General features: G+C 48.0%; 4 protein-coding genes and 3 non-coding genes across 8 annotated transcripts in view; 2 read left to right on the forward strand and 5 right to left on the reverse strand.

Annotated features, from left to right (window-relative positions):
- Window positions 1-8: 8 nt before the first annotated feature.
- Window positions 9-4,992, reverse strand: smcr8b (Smith-Magenis syndrome chromosome region, candidate 8b). The gene is made up of 6 exons (XM_087802496.1): window positions 4,471-4,992; window positions 3,046-3,458; window positions 2,309-2,958; window positions 1,506-2,147; window positions 1,036-1,441; window positions 9-914 (listed from the first exon to the last, which is right to left on the reverse strand). The coding sequence occupies exons 1-6, from the start codon at window positions 4,651-4,653 to the stop codon at window positions 506-508; spliced, it is 2,703 nt and encodes a 900-aa protein (XP_087658622.1). The 5' UTR covers window positions 4,654-4,992; the 3' UTR covers window positions 9-505.
- Window positions 4,993-5,236: 244 nt separating this feature from the next.
- mief2 (mitochondrial elongation factor 2) lies at window positions 5,237-7,843 on the reverse strand. 2 transcript variants are annotated; one of them, XM_087783085.1, is made up of 8 exons: window positions 7,722-7,843; window positions 7,157-7,316; window positions 6,957-7,101; window positions 6,824-6,891; window positions 6,579-6,755; window positions 6,355-6,518; window positions 6,098-6,250; window positions 5,237-6,035 (listed from the first exon to the last, which is right to left on the reverse strand). In XM_087783085.1, the coding sequence occupies exons 2-8, from the start codon at window positions 7,292-7,294 to the stop codon at window positions 5,540-5,542; spliced, it is 1,341 nt and encodes a 446-aa protein (XP_087639211.1). In that variant the 5' UTR covers window positions 7,295-7,316; window positions 7,722-7,843; the 3' UTR covers window positions 5,237-5,539. The 2 variants fall into 2 exon arrangements, with proteins under 2 accessions (XP_087639211.1, XP_087639220.1); XM_087783094.1 differs by having other exon boundaries at window positions 7,638-7,763.
- A 334-nt stretch (window positions 7,844-8,177) lies between these two features.
- Window positions 8,178-11,220, reverse strand: alkbh5 (alkB homolog 5, RNA demethylase). The gene is made up of 4 exons (XM_087802509.1): window positions 10,168-11,220; window positions 9,041-9,121; window positions 8,811-8,930; window positions 8,178-8,723 (listed from the first exon to the last, which is right to left on the reverse strand). The coding sequence occupies exons 1-4, from the start codon at window positions 10,857-10,859 to the stop codon at window positions 8,570-8,572; spliced, it is 1,047 nt and encodes a 348-aa protein (XP_087658635.1). The 5' UTR covers window positions 10,860-11,220; the 3' UTR covers window positions 8,178-8,569.
- A 148-nt stretch (window positions 11,221-11,368) lies between these two features.
- Window positions 11,369-21,741, reverse strand: part of myo15ab (myosin XVAb) — a 49,998-nt gene continuing 39,625 nt past the window's right edge. The window contains exons 53-70 of the mRNA XM_087783976.1: window positions 20,905-21,016; window positions 20,765-20,839; window positions 18,497-18,702; window positions 17,286-17,404; window positions 16,804-16,870; window positions 16,646-16,718; window positions 16,509-16,582; window positions 15,294-15,376; window positions 15,105-15,235; window positions 14,010-14,104; window positions 13,870-13,947; window positions 13,702-13,798; window positions 13,481-13,641; window positions 13,289-13,422; window positions 12,765-12,898; window positions 12,488-12,621; window positions 11,671-11,811; window positions 11,369-11,605 (exon numbers count right to left, since the gene is read on the reverse strand). Coding sequence (XP_087640102.1) covers window positions 11,504-11,605; window positions 11,671-11,811; window positions 12,488-12,621; window positions 12,765-12,898; window positions 13,289-13,422; window positions 13,481-13,641; window positions 13,702-13,798; window positions 13,870-13,947; window positions 14,010-14,104; window positions 15,105-15,235; window positions 15,294-15,376; window positions 16,509-16,582; window positions 16,646-16,718; window positions 16,804-16,870; window positions 17,286-17,404; window positions 18,497-18,702; window positions 20,765-20,839; window positions 20,905-21,016 — 2,016 coding nt within the window. The 3' untranslated portion in view covers window positions 11,369-11,503. The remainder of the gene's footprint in view (window positions 11,606-11,670; window positions 11,812-12,487; window positions 12,622-12,764; window positions 12,899-13,288; window positions 13,423-13,480; window positions 13,642-13,701; window positions 13,799-13,869; window positions 13,948-14,009; window positions 14,105-15,104; window positions 15,236-15,293; window positions 15,377-16,508; window positions 16,583-16,645; window positions 16,719-16,803; window positions 16,871-17,285; window positions 17,405-18,496; window positions 18,703-20,764; window positions 20,840-20,904; window positions 21,017-21,741) is intronic.
- trnat-ugu (transfer RNA threonine (anticodon UGU)) lies at window positions 14,410-14,482 on the reverse strand. The gene has a single exon. It is a non-coding gene; the product is annotated as a tRNA-Thr (tRNA).
- Window positions 14,981-15,053, forward strand: trnat-ugu (transfer RNA threonine (anticodon UGU)). The gene has a single exon. It is a non-coding gene; the product is annotated as a tRNA-Thr (tRNA).
- Window positions 17,009-17,081, forward strand: trnat-cgu (transfer RNA threonine (anticodon CGU)). The gene has a single exon. It is a non-coding gene; the product is annotated as a tRNA-Thr (tRNA).

Genomic DNA, 21,741 nt, shown 5'->3' on the forward strand with positions numbered 1-21,741 from the left:
ATGAATCATTTTTTTCCCAGTCAGACCTTTATTTTCTTTTATTTAGATGGTTAACTTAAGTTACCTCCCTGTTACATTTTTAATTTAAACAGGACGTTATAAACTGAATGCCACACTTGCTCGTTTAGCTAGTCAAACTCGTAACAAAAACAGTCAAGCACATGTGAGTTAATCAGGTGTCAACATAAATGGCACCTGATTGGTTCAAATATACGTTCTCGGCTGGTTCAGTATTTTCATCATCGCGCTAAACTTTATTTTATACACACGCATCATCAAACGTCTTGAATGACAGGAACAAAAATGTGCGACCTCACATTCAGCAGGTCAGAGTTTTGGGTGAGCACAACAGTAATTTGACAGGGAACATGTTGCATGCAACAGCACAGGCGGTCATAATGTTACAGCCGAGAAGCTACGTTCAATGTGACTGGACGGCTTCAGTTCTAGATTCCGTGAACGACTTTTTTACCATTTGCTTTGTGGGAAGCGAACCTTGCACTCGTCATGTTGGGTGAGTGTTCTTGTGCAGCTGCACTGGCGTGTAAGACAACCGCAGCACAGGCGGGCCACGCCTGGTGTGACGCAGCGTGATCAGTTCGGACAGGAAACGCATAATGTTTGCGTCGGAACCGCTCAAGCCTCTTCTGCGCAGAAAGTCTTCCCGGTCTCCGTGGCGACAGACGGAGGTGTAGAGCAGCGCCAGGTTGGACAGCGCCGTCAGGCCACTCTCCAGGTGCAGCAGGTAGGTGGCGCCGCGGCTGACATTGATCCAGGGGTTCGCCAGCCTGTTGACCAGAGAGCCACTATAGGACGGGCAGTGCAGTGTCTTCTGGTCCAGATCTAGCAGGGCCAGATACCGACTGAACTGGGTCAGGGAGGCGAGCAGCGCGGGCGAGCAGTTGGAGGCCGACCTGCAGACAGACGGTAATAAAGACATTTCTAAGATCAAAAAACTTCTGTGACCAAAAAAAATGATTCCTGTTCTGAACGATCACGTGACCAAACAGTCATGTGACCAGTACTTGGACACACCTGTGGACCCCGAACAGCCTGCAGGTCAGCAAGTCGCTCAGCTGCAGCGGTGAGCTCAGGTCGGCCATGATGGCAGCTCTGCCGGGGCCGGGTGATGGCAGGAAGAGACTCAGACCGTCCAGCAGCTTCCGGACCCGACCCTGGTCAGCACCCAGGACCACCAGTGCGCGGCCGCTCAGTAGACAGTAGAGGGCATGCTGGGCGAATGTGTGCTGCTTTAGGAAGCGCAGTGCCCGGAGTCCAGACTTTCGCCGTCTCCTCCTGTCTGAGGGGCCACTGCCGCTGGATGTGGACGGGTCAGAACCGGTGCAGTCGGAGGCCTCGTCCAGGCTCAGCAGCCGGGCGGGGGGATGGGGGAGCGACCACGGATGCTGTGATTTAGGATTGCTGGTCTCCTGGACTGCATCTGTAGAGAGACGTGGACTTTAGATGTGGACCAACATTTCAATGTTTTTTAAGAGCAGATGTACCCTGGAAGGATGACGGCTGCGGGACCAGAGCTCGACCACGAACGGACCAAGCGTGGCTACGCTTGAAGGATGTTTTCTCCTCCTCAATGTTCTCAGTGCGGTTTGGGTCTACATCCTCTTCAGACTCAGGATTGTTTGCCAAAGAGGCCACTTCCAGATCCACCTGGTCTAACTTGGTCTTCTCTGGCTCATGCACTACCTCCGTCAGGACCTCTTGGTCTATCTTGGTCCCTTCCTGGACATCCTCCGTCTCTTCCATGTCCTCCTGCACAACCTTAGTCTTCTGTTGGTCTTTGGGTTGAACTATTTGAATCCTGTTACAGTTCCCCTGGATGATCCTGGTCTTCTCCCGGGTCTCCTCTGCATCACTATCCTCCTCTAGAGCTCCGACAGTGGTCTTCTCCGTGTCCTCCTCAGTGATCCCCTGGATGATCCTGGTCTTCTCCCGGGTCTCCTCTAGAGCTCCGACAGTGGTCTTCTCCGTGTCCTCCTCAGTGATGGCGGTCATGTCATCGGGACATATGGATCCAGTGGTGCTCAAAACCTCGATACTGTCCTCGCTGTTGAGTCGTTTAGTGCAGGAAAATACTTTCTCCGTCGCTGCTGGACGTCTGCGAGCAGACGTGACTGGTGTGGGGGTTTCTGATGCGAGACAAAGACCATTCATCGATTAAAGAGGTGCCCAGTTCTGATGGCTTTAAATGTTCTATTCTAGTTATTTATTTATCTTTAAGATCCATTACTGGTTTAACAAAAACTTAATGGCAGGGATCAAATTTCTAACCTCAGGTGTGGGAAAATACCTCTGCTGCTGGAGTCCACCTGTTGGGTTTGGTACGACCGCTCGGTGCCCAGAACCTCAATGCTATCACTGCTGCTCAGACTTCCTGTCATCTGAGGGCAAAGTTCAGAAGTCGCAGCAGGCTCCAACTTGATGGCCAGTTCCTGCACGCAGGAGCAGTGGGCGTCTTCGTCCATCACTGCCACGCCGCTGGGCTCCTCCATCTCCTCCTCTTCCTCGCGGTCCTCTGGAGTCCACAGCTCGAACAGGAAGTTGGTGAGTGGCAGCTTCCTGGACAGCCCACTCGTGACTCTGGCTGAATGAAGGGCGACCCGGTCCCCGCGCAGACACAGCTCCATGTCCACAAGCTGACTGCGCATCAGGGACAGGAAGTAGCTGTTGCAGAGTTCATCCAGCGACTTCAGATGATGCTCGGACCGTGACGTACGTGGCGGGGTCTCCTCCAGGGGCGGGAACCAGAAGGTGTCCGTCATAGAGTCTGCTGGGTCATACGGCAGGAAGTCTGGCTGTTTGAGCTTCCTGTTTGGGTAGGAAGTGACCTGCCGCAGAAGTTCACGGTGCGTGGAGGTGGAACGCTCTACCGCCTCCAGCTGACTCGAGTCTTCTTCGGTCAGAGGGCTCGCCCCCTGCTGGAGCGACATCTGCGCTAACCTGGATTACATGATAAAACATTAGCATGCTATGCTTACGTTAGCAAGTGTGTCAATTGTTAGAGTGGTATGTGTTCAGATCACTCACTGGAGCTGCTGGAGCTTTCGCTGTAGTTCCACTGAGAACATCTGTCTGTTTCCGGTCTTCAGGATCTCGGCGGCCCGTGAGAGTCCGGCCGACAGTTCGCAGAAGTTCTCCATCAGCTTGTTCTGATCCGAGCTCACGTAGGCCATGCAGAAGGGCCGCACCATGCCGCGGGCCTCCAGGTCGTGAAGGGTGAGATGGTGCACGTAGGCGAAGGCGTCCTGGCCCGAGTCGCCCAGGATCACCTCCGAGTCCTCGCTGAAGTTGAGGCGCGGTCCAGGCGCCATTGAGGTGTTATGACCGGGACCAGACGCCTGGTAGTCCACGGACATGATGCGCACGGAGAAGTGGTTCAGATCGAAAGCCCCGATGAGTTTGGGATCATCCGGTATGGTCAGCACAGGTGTGGGACCCACCTGAAAACATGGACACAAACGGATGTACAACTTAACTGCAGCTTTGTTTGTTTTGTGCTTTAGTTGCAAACATTAACAACAAGAAACACAAACATCTACTCGTCAACGGGTGGACCTGGAACAGGATCAGAGGTGAAGGTGAAGAGTTTAAACCACCATGATACAAATAGTCTGAGGAGCAAGACGTTTGTAAGTAAGTCATTTTTATTTGTATAGCGCTTTTCCAGACCACGGTCACAAAGCGCTTAAACAATCAAAACAATATTCAATAAAGTATATACTTTAAAGGTCAAGATAAAACTGAGAACACAACAGGAGTTCCAGAAAATCAAGAAAAAGCCTGAACAAATAGAAACGTCTTAAGATGTTTCTTAAAGGAGTCAGTAGATCCATCAAGCGCAAAGAGAGAGGAAGATCGTTCCAAAGCTTAGGAGCAACAGCCTGGAAGGATTTCTCTCCTCTGGTCCTGAACCGTGTGCGAGGAACCATCAGTAGATTCTGATCCACAGACCTCAGAGCCCGAGCTGGGGTGTAAGGCTGGATCAGATCAGTGATGTAAGGAGGAGCCTGACCATGAATAGATCTGAAAGTAAGAACCAGAATTTTAAAGTTGATCCTGAAAGAAACTGGAAGCCAGTGAAGAGTTTTAAGGATCGGAGAAATGTGAGTTCTTCTACTAGAGCAGGTCAGACTTCTCGCTGCAGAGTTCTGAATCAACTGCAGACGAGACAGCTCCTTCTTGTTTAGACATGAAAACAAACTGTTACACTAGTCCAGACGAGAAGAAACAAACGCATGGATTACAAGCTCCAGATCATGTTCCGACAACATTTTCCTAAGTTTAGAGATTTTTCTCAGTTGAAGGAAACCGTTTCTGGTCAGTTTTCTGCACTGTTTGTACAGTAGTACTAGTTACCGGTGTGACAGTCGGTCCACAAACTAACCACGACATTCGGACAGAAATCCTTCATGAAATGTTTCGAGTCTATAAAAGTCACGAGACGGTTCAGACCTGCTCGGAGAACTCGGCCACCAGGATGAAGTCCCGCCGGAACTGGGCTGTGGAGAACCAGGGGTGATGCCGGTTCAGGAGCGGGACCGACTGTTCTTCAGGCAGCCGGTCATAGTCGTCGTCGTCGTCTCCCGCGAACCCCTTGGTCCCGGTGAAGGCCAGCACATCCGGGGACCCGATCATGTTGGGACCGTGAGTGCGGGACCTGTTGAAGACCTGACCCCATGGACATGAGACAGCCGCATATCCAAGTGTGTCCTAGGGGAGCCCAGTACGGCTCTTTGGACGGCCCGAAGTCTCTTGAGAAGAGTCCGGATCAACTTCTCCAAAGTTCCGCTCAACGAGAAGTGAAACTTTGGCTCAAGGCTGCGGTCACACGACCCGCCGCTCCCGACTCCAGTTCCTCCTCCTTGTCAACAACACGTCCTCTCGGGAGAATCTGAAGCGGTCGTCCGTCACAGGAACGTCACTGAAAGTCAAAACCAAACGGCCATTTAACGGAACCAGAGATATTCGCATGAACTAAGGGCAAACATTAGTGCCGCTTCCGCTGAGCCTTCAAACTAAAAGCCTCTGACATTAACCGGATGTTCTGCGTAACGCTAGCTTTCTTCACTCGAACTGGAAATATCGTCTATTAATAGGTATAGATAAACTGTATTAATCTCTCTAGTTTACATAAACATTTTTTTTTTTTTTTTACTAAGTGAAGGTTGGACACTTTCATACCCACTAGCTAAGATAGCAAGTACATTTATTGAGTAAATATTTATAATTGTATTTATTTTAAAATATTCTGTAGCATGAACATTTTTTTTACAACACAGTTATACATTTTAAATATATTTGGAAATTCTCTAAGCTAATGAAGCAGGAACAGAGGATTCCGAGAATGACTCCTGTCGCCACCAGGCACAATAACACAACCTTAGAAACATGACGACACCTTTGAACCTTAACTGCTGTCAATCACATCTCAGCGAACACAACTGTCGAGGAGGTTCTGCGTCAGTCGTTTATTTTCTTTGATCCAGCTTTACATTAAAACAGTTTTGAGTGCGTGTGTGTGTCACATGAGCAGGATCTCGGGCTCGCTCACGGCACAGTAGAGCATGAAGCCCGCCTGGTCCACCTGGTCCTCGGGCAGGTGGACCAGAAGGTTAACGGCGGGTCTGAAGAAGCTCTGCAGCTGCTGCTGCTCCAGGAACCCGATCATCTCCGCCAGACTTTGCTGGAAGCGAAGGTCCAGATGGTCCTGAGACCAATCGGTCTCCCGGGAGCTCAGGTGCAGAACCAGGTTGGCAAGCGGGGCAGCGGTCAGTGGCCGGAGGGCCGGGGTCAGTCTGCAGACAGCTTTCAGGATCTTGAGCAGGAGCCTGCGGCAGCCGCCATCAGATGAGTCCAGTTGGGCCAGATGCCGGGTCTCCCACGGGTACAGGGACAGGTGCCAGGCATTGACCCATGGGGAGGTCAGCTCTGTCTGGGCGGTCAGAACCACGTCAGCCTCTTGGAGCACAGGCAGAATGGTGACAAACAGAGGCGGCACTTCGGTAAATCCATTTGGCCTGGAGGAGCAAGAGAGGACTTTAGTCCAGGTACAAAATCACTTCTGAACATCAGAACTGACCGGATCTCCAGACGCAGGTCAGGACCCCCCAACACCGGTCGGACCCGACAGTCAAGAGTGCTGCTGATAGATGTCCAATTTATGGTTTCTATGACGACCTTACTGAACATGCTGACAACCGAGTCTGCCGACAGGTACCCGCCGACCAGGCACCTGCAGGGGGAGGGAGACCCTCATCATCATCACGCTTGCCAACACACAAGCGGTTGTTCTTCTCTCTGACCAGCAGAGATGCTGTTTGTGTATGTTTGTGTCACCTGTCCCAGTAGCTGCATCCTCGGGGGAAGTATTCCAGGTTGAGTCTTCGGACCATCCAGTGCAGCGGGTGAGTCACCAGAGTCTCCTCCCCCGGGATCAGACGCCACAGCGACTCCTCCAGTCGGAGAGGAACCAGAAGACACGTGTGGTCAGCACTCACCACCTGAGGACACAAATCAAACACCTGAGTGTTCGTGTTCCGGCGTGGAGCAGAGCGTCTGACCTGCATGTCATCCAGCAGTGACCCCCCTAGGCTCATCTCTGCCAGCGGCATATCAGGGTGACGGCTTCGCAGGAACCCCTGGATCTCAGAGCAGATGTCCAGAGCCAGAGTCTGGGCCCGCCCGACCTCGGAGAGTGGCAGAGCGGCTCGCGTTTGGTAGAAGTGCAGGAGACGAGTCTGCGAACAAAGAGGTGACAAAACTGTATATCTTGCCCTGGAGTGTGAGAGGTCAAAGGTCAGCATACCTGCAGGGTGAGCACACTGAGCTTTGGTTCTTGCCGATGTTGAACTTCAGTCTGTTGACAAAGATCAGCTGGTGGAAGACCAGACATGTCACGGACCAAACGTGAGTTTTTAGTTTGAACTCATGGACAGTACCTTTGTGTTGTTTGGTTGCTGTGGCGACGTGCTTCAAGACCACATCCTCCAGACCTTTTCTGATCAGAGTTGGAGACGCAGACACCAAACTCATCTTCTGGTCCACCTTCTCCTCTTCTGCAGCCCGGCCAGCTCGCTCAATCAGCTACAAACACACGCGTTTTAATAAATGAATCACGCAGGAACTTTCGCGACCTCACCCGTTTCACTGCCAGTGTTGCGATGCCGAGCAGGGCGGCGCCCCCAACGCCCAGGACCAGCCGAGCATTGGACAGCAGGATGTCAATCACCATGGCGACGCCATCCTCTCCCCTCCGCCGACTGCTGTGGAAGTTCATCTTTGCAGCTCACTGGCGCCCCCTGTTGGAGGGAAACTTTTGTGTTACTTGTCACTTATCTATAACGAGACTCTTCTTCAGGACTCAAGAGAAGCTAATACAACTCTCAACAAAGCTGGATAATATGACCAGGAATAAACGGTACATGGATATTAAAAGTGTTACACTGAAGCATTAAACTATCTATTAGGAGGAAGAGGTCATAAAAGAACGCTCAGAAAGAATAGCTGACAGTAAGACGTGTGAATAAACGTCGCCTTCTCTGAGGTGACTGACCACGGAAGAGAAAAATCCAAGGCACTGACACTTTGTTATTAGCATGTTTAGCCTCGGGCTAACTAACCAGCTAACTTCCTCTCTGTAGACGATCTTTTGAGCCATGACGTGTCGGTCAAAGTTGGTGCTCAACACTCAGTACGCGACTCACATGAAGATCCGAGTCAGCAAGACGGAGTAGAGAGACAAAAATCGAAGTTTGTATACATGACGTCACTGGAACTTTCTTCGTGACAGCTGCTGTTTATTCTTCTTCGTCGTCGCCAGGTGCGGTCAGAAGGAAAAATACAGCAGCGCCGCTCAGTAGAGATGCCAAGCGGTGGCGGCTGGTACTTCAAGACATTTACAACGGAGCTGGTGAAGCTGGTGAAGTAATAACAAGATCATCCGAGACAAAGAGAAGCTTTGTGGACTGATGTGGACCAGGTTTTTCCTAGTGGGACAAGAGCTTGCAATTCTATCAAAAAGGTAGATTTTAAACACCACACTTCATCTCTAAATCCAATGTCAGGCAAGGCGTCAGAAGTAGGATTGTGTATTTTCCTGCAAAATATTACAGTCTGCTATGTTCCCGAGTCACGCCAGGTGTAATCAAACACTCAAGCCGGCAGAGGGATCTTTTAATGAGCCTTTCATTCAGCCAGAAACATACAAACTCAAAACTCTTTTTCAAAAAACAAACTTCAGCTGAAATCAAAATAGCTGAATGACAACATGGCCTACTGTCCCTTAACTTCTCCACACAAAACAGTCGCTCCTCTGCTCCAGAAAGACAAACTCAAAAGATGAAAATGTTCTGGCAGCAGAAAATTTGTGTTCAAGTTTAACAAACCTTTTTACAATATAACAAGTTAGCTCTGCTACAAAAGTTTCATGCTGTTCGCTCTAAAGATAGAAAGTTCCTTTATAGGTCAAAGGTTAAACTGCGTGTGAGCAAAGTCTAGTGTGGAGGGAAGATCGACACACTTGTGGGTCCAGAACAACTCAGTCTTGTGCGTCTCAGTGGCGCCTCATTTTGACTTTGCGTCCTGAGCTCTCGCTGGGCTTGTCGTACTCTTGTCCTCTTTCTCTCCTCCAGTAGTTCTCGCCACGACGCTGCTGAGAGAAGGAGGGACGCTGGTTCTCCTCCTTGTCCATCTCCAGAACTCTCGGCCTGCAGGAGCAACGACGCACACAAGACACGATGTCATGGAACAGGCCTACAAACGGGTCATGTGTGCGTGAGTGTGTGTACATGTACCTGTGTGCAGCATCTGGGTCGGCCTTACGACGGGAGCGTTTGGCTTTAAGGGGAGCGGGTCTCTCTGTCGGGGAGCTCACGGGGCTGTCCGAGTCCAGTCGAGGTGCATCGGGTCTGGTTCTGTCATGGGGAGAGTGACACAGTCAACAAGTTGCACCAGCGACTGAACTGAAGAGCCATCAGATCTGGACCACACCAGGCCTCTGACCCATCACTGCACTGTGACTCACTTCCTCAGGATGATGACCGCCCGGCGCTCTTTGATGTCCTGCGGGCGGATGCAGTGTGTGATGTCGTCGGCAGCGTAGCCACTGAGAGGAGAAAAGATCCGGTTAACACCGACAGCAAACAAAAAGCTGTAGTACAACTGCAGTTTTTGCTATCAAAGGTGTATTTTAGGAAGCAAAATAAGAAATGGCAACACCGGCAGACGTGTCAGAAGTGGCAATATTAGTACCGATCTGATAATTGACAGTAGTTGTACTACTAGTATTATTCCATATTTTTAGTTCCCTTAATAGTAGAAGTAAAAGTAGTATTAGAGTAGTACTAGTAGGGACAGTTATAGTACTGTAAGTGCAGATAGTTTTAGTATTATTAGAGTCTGTAGCACTAATAGTAGTATTACTGTGGAAATTATATAATAGTCAGTAGAAGTAGTAGTAGTGTGGGTGTAGGTCGTAGTAGAAGTATTGTTAGAGTCAGTCAATAGTAGTAGTACAATGATAGTGTTACTTTGGGTGTGGGTTGTCTCAGAAGTAGTATTAGTCAGTCAGTTATAGTAGTACAACTAGATGTATTTGTGTGGGCGCACGGTTGAGGAGTTTGAATGTTCTCCCTGTGTTGCGTGGGTTTACTCCGGGCACTCCAGTTTCCTCCCACAGTCCAAAAATATACAGAGGTTAATTGAGAACTCTGGGAAATTGTCCATAGGTATGAGAGTGTGTGTGAATGGTTGTCTGTCTTTGTGTGTGCCCTGCGACAGACTGGCATCCTGTCCAGGGTGTCCCCTGCCTCTCACCCTATGATACTGAGATAGGCTGCAGTCTCCCCGCGACCCCGGTAAGGGATAAAGCGGTAGACAATGAATGAATGAAAGTATCACTGTGTTGTAGAAGTAGCGCTGGAGTAGTAGTAATAATAGTAGTACTATTGTGAGTACTTTAAGTGTGGGGAATAGTCAGTGAGATTACTAACAGAGTCAGTGGTAGTACTGACACGGTAGTAGTACGCTGAGTAGCTATGGTACTTATACTGTATTAGTATTTGTGCAAGTGTTGGGTAGAAGTAGTATTCGAGTCAGTAGTAGCAGCACAGTAGTAGTAGTAGTAGTGAGTGTAAACAACAACACGCTCACCTCAGCACCGTCACGCTGCCTCTCCTCACCGGGAGCACGAAGACCGGTTCGGACACCCGGATGGGTTTGAACTGGAAGCGGCAGCCGAAGCAGAGCGCGCTGTCGCTGAAGAAGGACACGGACACGATGGGTCGCGCGAAGATGTGCAGCGGGTCCACGTGCGACACGATGCACCCCCCGGGCTGGTAGTCGTTGATGACGGCGCTGTTGACGAACCCGTCCGGGACCACCCCCGCGGACACCAGCGGTTGGATCACCAGCTCGTGGACCCAGCTCGGGATGTCGTCCACCTCGCCTTTACGGTAGAGTCGCTCCTGGCCCGGGCCCCGTTTCTCCAGCTGGGCCCCGTACGTGTAACCCTCCCCGAAGAAGTACTTGTTCCGCAGCGGGGCCCGGTCCACGGTGTGCTCCCGGTACCGTCCCGCCTCCCCGTGCGCCACCACCCCGTCGATCTCCTGCTCGATGCGGGCGCACTCCTCCGGGCTGAAGGCGCTCCTCTGCAGGACGCTGCTCCTCACCCGCTGGGCCTCCTGCTCCCGGAGCTCCGCGCTGTCCTCGCTGTGCTCGTCCGAGTCCGAGTCCCGGTGCCGGCGCTTGGCGCTCTTCCCGTTGCTGGTTCCGTCAACGGTCCGGCCGTGCGGAGTCATGGACTTGAGCTTCTCCCGCAGGTCAGAGAATCCACTGGCCGCCATGTTCCGACTGGATCAGGTCTCAGCGTCGCATTTTTAATGACCGGGTCCGGGTCAGCGCGCGAACTGGTCCAGAGAAAGTTCTTCGGGTCGAACGAGGAGGCCTGAGGATGCGTCGGACGCTAGTTAGCTTTAGCTCCACTAGCCGGGTTTGGTCTGACCGTCGCCGCCTGGAAACACCCACGAGCCACGCGGACACATTTCCCACGCGGCAGCTGAAGCCCCTCTGACGTCCGTCTCGATGTCGCGTGTCGACGTGCGTGCCACCAGAGACACGCGCACGCGCGCGCGGACAGAATTCCACTTCTGGAAGAGATCAAACTCGTGGAAGCCGACACAGCTTCTTTTTTTTTTTGCGCATGCCCAGTGTGTGTGCGCGACTCGTCGAGCTCCAGGAGAGGCGCGGTCACGTGACGCGTGACGTGGGCGTCGTTTCCATTTTTGGGGACGCGTTTCTATTTTGGACGCGATCAGCTGTGCGCGCGCAGGTGGGAACACACGACTCGATGACGTCACGTGTGAAACAACTTTAATAGATAGAAAAATACAAAAAACGAGGCACCTGTCGAGTCACAGGAACGTCTCGACAGGTGCGACTGCAGCACCTGGACGACGAGGTAGTGGGTGTGCGCGTGCGTGCGCGTGCGCTACAACATGGTGATCTCACTGGGGGGCAGCGTGAGTCTCTTCTCTCGCACCAGCATCATGTTCTCCACCTGCATGGCGATGACGCGACACAACTCGAGACCCTGCGGACACACGGCGTCAGAACCAGAACCATCAGAACCATCAGAACCTCGCGGGTCCTTCGCACCTGCTCCAGCTGCAGCTGCACGAGACGCTGTGAGTTGGCGTCCCCTAGAGTGAGGTCCACGTAAGGGTAGCTGCTTCCGGCCGTGGGCCTCTGGGTCCGGCTGGACTGGACCTCCGGCAGGGGGATGACGGACATCTGCTCCTGCTCCAGAGACGATCGAAACTCAGCCTCCACTTGATCCAGTGTGTGTTTGTGTGAGTGTGTGTGTGTGGATGAGTGACTGTGTGTAAGTGTGAGTTTACCTGTTGGCGTGTGAGAGTTTGTTTTGATTTGTTTTTGTGGGTGGCCTGCCAAGTGTTTGTGTGTGTTTATATTTTTGTAGGTGTGCAAGTGTTTGTGTGAGTGTGTATTTATATGATTGTGTGTGTGCAACTGTGTTTGTGTGTGTTTAGATTTGTGTGTGTTTGCAAGGGTGTTTGTGTGAGTGTCTGTTTATGTCTTGTGGGTGTGCAAGTGTGTTTGTGTGAGTATGTATTTATGGATTATGTGGGTGTGTGACAGTTTTACTGTGAGTGTGTCTCTATGTGGATGTGGGTCTGTGTCTGAGTTTGTGTGTTTGTGAGTGTGTGTGTGGGGGTGTGTGTGTGCGCGTGCGTGCGTGTATGTATGTACAGTATGTATGTGTCTGGTAGTGTGAATGTGTTTGTGTAATTGTGTGTGTGACTGGTTTTGTGTTTGTGAAGGGGTGTGTGTAATTGTGTGTGTGACTGGTTTTGTGTTTGTGAACGTGTGTGTGTAATTGTGTGTGTGACTGGTCTTGTGTTTGTGAATGTGTGCATGTATGTGTGTATGTGTGTATATTTGTGTGAAATCTCACGTGAGTGTTTTTGTGCAGGAAATGTAGACCGTGTTGATTGACAGCCAGGATGCAGGGCGCGTAGAAGGAGGTGGAGCTGCTGCTGTGGATGTAGAAGAAGGACGAGCCGAACATGGGGAAGACACTAACAAGGCCTAAACACACACACACACACACACACACACACACACACACACACACACACACACACACACACACACACACACACACACACACACACACACGTTACAGTGTAACAAGTTGACGACAGTGTGCAGCACAACAATCAGGGTCTCACCCAGGAACTGAGCTCGGGCCTGGTGCTGGTTCAGACTCTGGACCTGCTGCATGTGCTGCGTCACCATGACGACCCACTGCTGAGGAGGCTGTTTCTTGAACAGAGGGGCGGCGATGTACTCGGACAGCTCGTGTCTGCGAGGAAGCATTTCTTTCTTTTAAACTATCTTTCCAACTTTCATCACAGTTTTGTCACCATTGAGACAGATGCTGTGCTTTGTTCTGCCAGCATTATTTGGGGGTTAATTTTATTTATCTAAAATGTACTTCATGTTCTGTCAGTATTATTTTAGGGTTAACTTTCTGACATTCAAATAGACTTCTTGCTTTGTCAGTATTGTTTTTGTCATTTTCTTTGAAATAGATTTAATGTTCTGTCAGTATTAATTATGGGGCAATTTATTCCTTTTAAAAATACTTTTTTCAATCACTCTATTTTCAAAAAAATGTGTCGTCAGGAGCCACTATATGTACCAGAAGGAAACACGAAGACAGAGCGTCAGATCTTCAGAGAGTTTCTCTTACATGCTGGGGATGAAGACGATGTCTCTGGCTCGGTGCTGAAGGGCGGAGAGTTTGGAGAGTTGGTGGAACTGCTGCTCGCTCACTGGGCCGTGTGGAAGGACATTGAGAAGACCCTTGCGGTAGTCGGGCAGGATCTGGAGATGCAGACTTCAGTCACAGTGCCCACAGGAAGGTCCAAGACCTCTGGTCTACCTGGTTGTAGTGCATGGACACACACAGTTCGTTGTCAAACTTGAGCGGCTGAGTCCAGACGACCCGTCGGAACCAGAAGCTGTAGTCGGAATCCACGACCTCGGCCTCCGTGGCCACGTCCAGGATGTACTCGTGCTTGTTCAGAGGGCGGACGTGCTGGCCTGAGAGAGTTGAAGTTCACATCGGAGCAGGCCAACCTGGACGGAGTGTGGCACACAGACCTTTGTTGGTGACCAGGAAGATGGCGTACTCCTCCATGGTCTCCAGACGGTGTAAAGCCATCTCGTAGCACAGCTCCTCAATCACCTCCAGAGACACCTGGAACATACACACACACCCGGTCACCTCCCGGCCCTCGTCCTCCTCCTCTCTTTTCCGGGGTCACTCACGGAGCAGGTTTTGATTTTCACGTGGCGCTCGATGCCTCCAGGGAACAGAACCAGCTGACGTTTAGAACTTCGACCAGCCTGAGGAAGGACATGTCGGTCGAGGCTCTAACAAGAAGAGGGTTGGACGGAGAGAGTCTTACCATCATGGCCTTCAGCTCCATGCTGTTGGGAGGAACTGTTCTGCCGCCGTACTGGGACGTCTTCTTGAGGTTCTGCTCACAGGCTTTGGCGACCCCTGACACACATGGCAGAGAAGAAGAAAAAAAGTCCCTTAATGCTGCAACACACAAGATTGTATCTGGCTCTCTCTAGTGTCTCGAAGTGTGTCTAGAAAATCAAAATGATATAATTTAACATTTCATTTAGACTTTTATAAAAAGAGAAATTAAAACAAATCAAATCAGTTTAAGATAGTTACCAATAATAATATAAAAACAGGAATTAAAGTTGGTAGATATTTAATTACCGCCCAATAAATGTGGCTCCTGAGTGGCACTTTGACCTCTCTGTAGAGGTCTGTCTCTTATCGTGAGCAAAACAAGGCCCCAGTGAGAATTGAACTCACGACCCCTGGTTTACAAGACCAGTGCTCTAACCACTGAGCTATGAGGCCATGTTGGAGAGCACAGGTCCAAGCTCCACACACAGAACTTCTGACCTCCATTCAGTTCAGTTTATATTAAAAGGACAATGTGCTTCCACAGCTGAACTCTCATCTCAGTCAGAACTTTCTGTGTTGCTCAAGGGCCTTTAGACAACTTAATTATATAACGGTGTTTTCATGATTCAATCACTCATTAAAAAGAATTTGTAGAAAATAAAAAAAAACTTCAAAACTGTCTTTGCATCGATATTTGTTTTTGGCGCCCTCTACAGCATTGTGCAGAAAAAATATATCTGATGTCAGTTCCCCTGTCCGATGGCACCATCTAGCGGGCAAATGACGGAACAGAACATGGCAATTGTTCCGGTGTCGCGGAGAGATGAGGTCACCGAGGAGTCCGCGATAAATGAACCCACAACCTTGACCTTTACAAGAAGGATTTAACAAGAACCTGTGAAGAGGTTGAAGGAGAGTATGAGATCTGGGTGGAGATGTGAGGCAGCACGTGGCCTCATAGCTCAGTGGTTAGAGCACTGGTCTTGTAAACCAGGGGTCGTGAGTTCAATTCTCACTGGGGCCTCCTTTTAAAGTCACGTGGCTACACTCAATGTTTTGGGGTGTGTGTGTGTACCCTGGTACTGAGCCCCGGCGCCGCGAGAAGCCTGCTGCAGGTACTTGAGCACGAAGGGCTTGAGGACCTCGGAGCAGCGGTGGAAGGAGGTCAGGATGTAGAGGAGCCTCCAGCCGCGCTGGCAGCTGTCCCTGGAACACAGCAGCTCAGGTGAGGAGAGTCCAGGTGTGTCGGCTCGCCTGCACTCACTGCTTGGAGCTGGTGTTGGCGGTCAGCTGCTTGATGACCTGACAGTAGGCTTCGTCCCTCATGAGGCTGAACTCACCCACCAGCTGTGGACACACACACACACACACTGGTTTAATGTTGGCTCATCGACTTTGTTTGACCACATTTTTAAGAGTTTATGTGTTGTGTATGTGTGTCTTTGGCGGGTATCTTGTCGTGTGTTCGTTTTTTACTTGTATTTTTGTGTGTTTATATCATGTATCTGTGTGTGTTCATGTTATGTATCCGTGTGTTCTATTGTACATGTATTTGTGTGTGTTTATGTCCGATATATGTCTGTTAATTTTACTTGTATTTATGTCATGTATCTGTGTGTGTTGATGTTATGCATTTGTGTGTTCATTTGTACATGTATTTGTGTGTATTTATGTCATATATGTGCGTTCATTTTTACATATATTTGTGTGTGTTTTTATGTCATGTATTTGTGTGTGTTTATGTCATGTATATGTCTGTTAATTTTACTTGTATTTATGTCACGTATCTGTGTGTGTGGATTTTATGCATTTGTGTGTTCATTTGTAAGTAAGTAAGTAATATTTATTTATATAGCGCTACATGAATTTGTGTGTGTGTTTGTCATGTATATGTATCTGTTTGTTCTATTGTACATGTATTTGTGTGTGTTTATGTTATGTATCTGTTTGTTCTATTGTACATGTATTTGTGTGTGTTTATGTCATGTATATGTGTTAATTTTACTTGTATTTGTGTGTTTATGTCATATATGTGTGTTAATTTGTACATGTACTTGTGTATGTTTATGTCATGTATCTGTGCGTGTTTGTCACGTATATATGTGTGTTTGTCAGGTATATGTGTGTTTTTTTTCTTGTTTTTATTCTTTTCATGTATCCTTGTGTTTTTTTTGGCATATACAGTATGTCCCAGTTTTTTTTCTTGAATTTGTATGTTTCAATCGTTGTTTTTGTGTCATTCATTTGTGTGTATATGTCATGTACAGTATATAATAAGTATGTTTTTTGCCATGTGTGTGTTTTTTAATGTATACTGTATATTTTGTCATGTGTATATCTGTCATTTATGTGTTTGTCTTTGTCATGTATATAGTATGTGTGTGTCTATCATGCACATGTCGTACAATAGTGTGCAGTCCATGTGTGTTCATGTCATCAGTGGGTAACATGTTGTGCGTCTTTAAAAGTGTGTGTGTACCTTCAAAAAAGTTCCGACCACTTCTTGCTCCGTCGCTCCTCTGGTCGGACAGTCGCCCATAAACCTCATCACGGCTGCACGACAGACACACACACGGTTCATTTGTGTGCTTTGCTCAAGGGCGGCGGGCGACTCACCCTGCGAGAGGTCGGCCGCCACTCGGTCCAGGGTCGGGTCGGTGAACTCGATCAGCGACTCGGTCAGAAGCGTCTGCGTCAGAGAGGAAACACCAGGTGACGAGAGAGAGAGAGAGAGAGAGAGAAGGACGGAGGAAGAAGAGGGGAGGAGAGCCGACCTTGGAGAACTTGATCATCTCAGCAGGATCTCTCGTGTCTTTGCTCCTCCTGCTCTTCATGGAGTCTCTGAACAAACATGTGCAAGAGTCAGAACCTTCAGTCATGTGACCTGAGGAAACAACTGTAAACACTGCAGGGGGTGAGGGGTCATGGGGGGGGCGGGGCTTGTTAATTCATTTGTTAATCAACAGCCTTCACTATCGTGGCCTCATAGCTCAGTGGTTAGAGCACTGGTCTCGTAAACCAGGGGTCGTGAGTTCAATTCCCACTGAGGCCTTTTATTCTGGTGATTTGTTGGATCAACTACAGCCAATATGAAGTGATGGTTCAACTCTGATGTTGTTTTGACAAAATCATTTGAAAAACAATCAGTTCTGGAACATCGTTCTGATCATGACACGATAAAAATGTAAAAAAAAAGGCAGAAGGTGCCGCTGGTTCCTGAGCGACGCAAACATCAGCATCTTCTCCACCTTCTCACCCTCTGCCAGCAGATCCTTGTCTGAAGTATTTCTTTGCAAACTCCATCATGTCGTATTTACTGTCCAGCAGAGACTTCTCGTCCACGTCTCGCTCCGAGAAACTGTCCAGAGACACCTTCTGCAAACACAACTGCAACGCTCAGTGTGTGTGTCAGTGTCTGTGTGTTTGTACGTATTTGTGTGTGTGTGTTTTCCCTTTGTGAGTGTGGGTTTGTGTGAGATTTTGTTTCTTGTGTGTGTCTGTTTTTTGCATGTGTGTGTTCCCGTTTGATTGTCTTAGTGTGTGTGTGAGTTTCTTTGTGTGTGTCTGTGTGTGTATTTTTATGTGTCTGAGATTCTGTATGAGGTTGTGTGTCTGTGTTTGTATTATTCCGTGTTTCTATGAGTGTGATTCTGTGTTCGTCTGCGCGTGTATCTGTCTGTGTGTTTCTTTGTGTGTGTCTGTCTTTGTATATTTCTGTGTGTTTGTGCATGTGTGTCATTCTGTGTGGGATTGTGTATCAGTCTTTGTGTTTCTGTCTTTGAGTGTATCATTATTGTCTGTGGGTGTGTCTCTGTGTGTTTTTGTCTTTGTGTGTATCAGTTATTGTCTGTGTGTTTCTCTATGTGTGTCTCTGTGTGTGTGTGGGTGTGTCTCTGTGTGTGGCTGTGTCTCTGTGTGTTTTTGTCTTTGTGTGTATCAGTTATTGTCTGAGTGTTTCTCTATGTGTGTCTATATGTGTCTATGTGTGGGTGTGTGTCTGTCTGTGTGTGGGTGTGTCTCTGTGTGTATCTGTCTGTGGGTTTCTTTGTGTGTGTCTGTCTTTGTATATTTCTGTGTGTTTGTGCGCGTGTGTCATTCTGTGTGGGATTGTGTATCAGTCTTTGTGTTTCTGTCTTTGTGCGTATCAGTGTGTATCTTTGTGTGTCTCTGTGTGTGTGTCTTTATATATTTCTGTGTGTGTCATTCTGTGAGGGATTGTGTATCAGTCTGTGTGTTTCTGTCTTTGTGTATATATGTGTGTGTCTGTGTGTGTCTCTGTGTGTGTGGGGGGGTGTGTGTGTCTCTCTGTGTGTGTGTTCCTGTGTGTGTGTCTCTGTCTGTGTGTGGGTGTCTCTGTGTGTTTCTGTCTATCTGTGAGCGTGTGTGTATCTATCTGTGCGTGTGTCTCTTTGAGCCCTTCAGTGTGTGAATGTGTGTGTGGTCAGTGGTTGAGGTGTGTGTCTGCACCTCGATGGTTTGGTCGATCTCGTGCGCCGCCATGGTGGAGGCGACGGCGACGGCGACCGCGGAGGACACGGCGAACTGACCCGCTCCTCCTCGAGGCTCTGCTCGACGGTCCAGCGGCAGCGACAGGAAGTCCGGAGCAGCGACCGGGTGAACGCACTCGGAGGGGAAGGCACCGGGTCGACCGAACACGGCCCCGAACTTCCACCCTGTCGCGCACAAACACAAACTTCTACTACTGCTACTGCTGACTCGGCAGGTTTTGAGGAGGACCACAGGAGAGGAGGTCCTCCATCACGACCCTCTCCTCTGTCACGTGACTTCTGCTCGTCCGTCTCTTGTAGTTCGCTCGTGTCTCGGACGAACTACAATAATTTATGATTTATCTGCTGAGTCAGCGTTTCCAGAGCTTTCTCTGCAACAATGTATGGAAGTAAATCAGCGCCGAAAAATTACTAAATTGAAAGATTGAATTTAGTTTTTAGTTTTATTAATTTATTTTTTATTTAATATTTATATATATTTTTTAGCGTTTGAATAATTAAAAAATAACGTTTAAAATGTCATTTTAATTTGAATAATAACAATATATTGCTACAGCAACATTTATTTTGAATTTCAAAGGCTACGAATTAACAATAATTTACAATAATTATTGTAAAAATAAATAAATGAAACATATACTCTATCTCTCTGTTTTGCCTCTATAAATCATTCTCTCCCTCCTTACTTTCCAACCTAGCATACAAGTCATCGTCCGCCCCTTTGTTTAGCCACCGCTACCTTTACCTTGCACCAACATGTCCATTGAAGTAAGTAAGTAAGTAAGTAAGTAATATTTATTTATATAGCGCTTTTCGAGACCAGGGTCACAAAGCGCTTTAACAATCAAAACAATACTCAAAACAGTACATACTTCAAAGATCAAGACAACACCGAGAACAACACAGGAGTTCGAGAAATTCAAGGAAAAGCCTGAACAAATAGAAACGTCTTAAGATCTCTCACCTCTGGGGATGTTCTGCATCACTTTTTCTACCTCCTTCCAGAATCTCCTCTAACTTACATCCCACATGTGGGGCGTAGCCACTAATAACATTTGACATCGCCTCATTACTTTCAAGCTTTAGACTCATCAGTCTATCCGACACTCAAATCTGACAGGCTCTTGCCTTTCCTCTTTTCCCTCCATTTCTGAAACCATCTCCCTTCCTCTCCTTTTTTTTCGACTTCGACACACAGTTGCTCAATTTCCTATTTCCCTTGTTACCATGTAGGTTACTGGCACCAATGGCGGTCGTTGTTAATCCGGGCCTCGACCGATCCGGTATGGAAGTCATATTTTTGATTTGCATATTTGGTTTTGGCACAGGTTTTACGACGATTGCCCTTCCTTCTGGGACCGGCTTAAATCTCCATCTGAAAGCTGGCCCTCCCGAGACGACCCGTCCCCTTGCCAACAAACACACTCAATCAGTAACCGTTGCTATCTAGTGGCAAAACCTTAGAACTGCAGTTATGAACATTTACTGTGTGACTCGAAAAAATACTTTGTTTATTTGGTAAAACAAAGTCACTAAACTGAACTACTTTGCCATCACTACTGGAGAGTATTTCTGGTCCTTCTTGGCACAAGTATCGTGAACTCGTGCGTCAAAATAACACTAGACGTGAATTTCATGAGATATTAATATCTCGATAAATTAAATATTTATCCATGTCACCTTTGGGGCGCCGTACATCCGAATTATTGTAAAAAAAAAAAAAAAATAGAAAGGAAATTAAAATTTTAATTATTAAATATAAACAAATTAAACCTTTAAAAAAAATCATTGAATTGAATTTAATGATTTAAAAAAACATTCAATGGTCAAAAGAAATTTCAATGCGACATGTTAAAGTAAACTGTTCAATATTCCGATGGCGCTGATCTACTCCCATACAATGATACACACATCAACAGTGCACAACGTATCACAACTGAGGGAGACGCACAAGCTTTGTGTACAGCACGGTCATTTGACTTTTATTTTGAAAACAGGAAACTCCAATCAACCTGTTTCTTAAATAAGTACATCTAAAGAAGATGTGAAAAAGCAGTAAAAAAAACTGTAGATAGAAAAGGATTTCATGTTTTAATCGCAATTAATGGCAACATTTCCTCGATCCATCAGGATTATTAAATGAAAGCACAAGGGTCGATCAAGTTGGTCATAAATTGGTTCAGCCCAGTTTAAACATGCCAAAGAGGTTTTTTAAAAGAACACTCACCGAAGTCTTGAGTGTCCCTCTTGAGCTCCTCCAGGTACACCACCTTCTTCCTCACCACACACCCGTACGCCTGACCTGGACGACACACACACACACTCGTCTCCATCACAGGTCGACGGACAGGAACATGTTCGTCTCACCTTTGTCCAGCCCGTCCAGCACCTGCAGCCTGATCACGTCTCCTTTGTGGAAGCTGAGCCTCGTTCGCTCTTCGGATATGAAGTTACGTTCTGCAACCACGTAGTCTGAGTCCTGTAATCACACACACGTCTTCTCTGAGGAGCTGTGTGTGAGTGTGTGTGTGTGTGTGCAAGTCTGTGTGTGTGAATGTGCACATGAGTGTGTATGAGTATGTGAGTGTGTGTGTATGCATGTGAACATGTATGAGTGTGCATGTGTATGAGTGTGCAGGAGTGCGTGTAAGTGTGCATGAGTGTGTATGAATGTTCATGAGTGTGTATGAGTGTGTATGAATGTTCATGAGTGTGTATGAGTGTGCATGAGTGTGTATGAGTGTTCATGAGTGTGTATGAGTGTGCATGAGTGTTCATGAGTGTGTATGAGTGTGTATGAGTGTTCATGAGTGTGTATGAGTGTTCATGAGTGTGTATGAGTGTTCATGAGTGTGTATGAGTGTTCATGAGTGTGTATGAGTGTTCATGAATGTTCATGAGTGTGTATGAGTGTGCATGAGTGTGTACGAGTGTTCATGAGTGTGCATGATTGTGTATGAGTGTGTATGAGTGTTCATGAGTGTGTATGAGTGTTCATGAGTGTGTATGAGTGTTCATGAGTGTGTATGAGTGTTCATGAGTGTGTATGAGTGTGTATGAATGTTCATGAGTGTGTATGAGTGTGCATGAGTGTGTATGAGTGTTCATGAGTGTGTATGAGTGTGCATGAGTGTTCATGAGTGTGTATGAGTGTGTATGAGTGTTCATGAGTGTGTATGAGTGTTCATGAGTGTGTATGAGTGT

Source organism: Callionymus lyra, chromosome 1, assembly GCF_982586985.1.
Source record: "Callionymus lyra chromosome 1, fCalLyr1.hap1.1, whole genome shotgun sequence".
Classification (NCBI taxonomy): Eukaryota; Metazoa; Chordata; class Actinopteri; order Syngnathiformes; family Callionymidae; genus Callionymus; species Callionymus lyra.

Bases quoted from the DNA above. Each gene is read 5' to 3' on its own strand.
- smcr8b (XM_087802496.1), bottom strand. From the start codon at position 4,653: ATGATCGGGTCCCCGGATGTGCTGGCCTTCACCGGGACCAAGGGGTTC. The intron at 3,459-4,470 runs GTCTGAACCGTC...CCATGTTTTCAG, and splicing joins TGGCCGAGTTCTCCGAGCAG to GTGGGTCCCACACCTGTGCT. The intron at 1,442-1,505 runs GTACATCTGCTC...GTCTCTCTACAG, and splicing joins GCAGCCGTCATCCTTCCAGG to ATGCAGTCCAGGAGACCAGC.
- mief2 (XM_087783085.1), bottom strand. From the start codon at position 7,294: ATGAACTTCCACAGCAGTCGGCGGAGGGGAGAGGATGGCGTCGCCATG. The intron at 6,251-6,354 runs GTGACACAAACA...CTCCCCCTGCAG, and splicing joins GGATGCAGCTACTGGGACAG to GTGCCTGGTCGGCGGGTACC. The intron at 6,036-6,097 runs GTCAGTTCTGAT...TTGCTCCTCCAG, and splicing joins GACCTGCGTCTGGAGATCCG to GCCAAATGGATTTACCGAAG.
- alkbh5 (XM_087802509.1), bottom strand. From the start codon at position 10,859: ATGGCGGCCAGTGGATTCTCTGACCTGCGGGAGAAGCTCAAGTCCATG. The intron at 9,122-10,167 runs GTGAGCGTGTTG...TTCTCCTCTCAG, and splicing joins GGCAGCGTGACGGTGCTGAG to TGGCTACGCTGCCGACGACA. The intron at 8,724-8,810 runs GTACATGTACAC...TTGCTCCTGCAG, and splicing joins GACCCAGATGCTGCACACAG to GCCGAGAGTTCTGGAGATGG.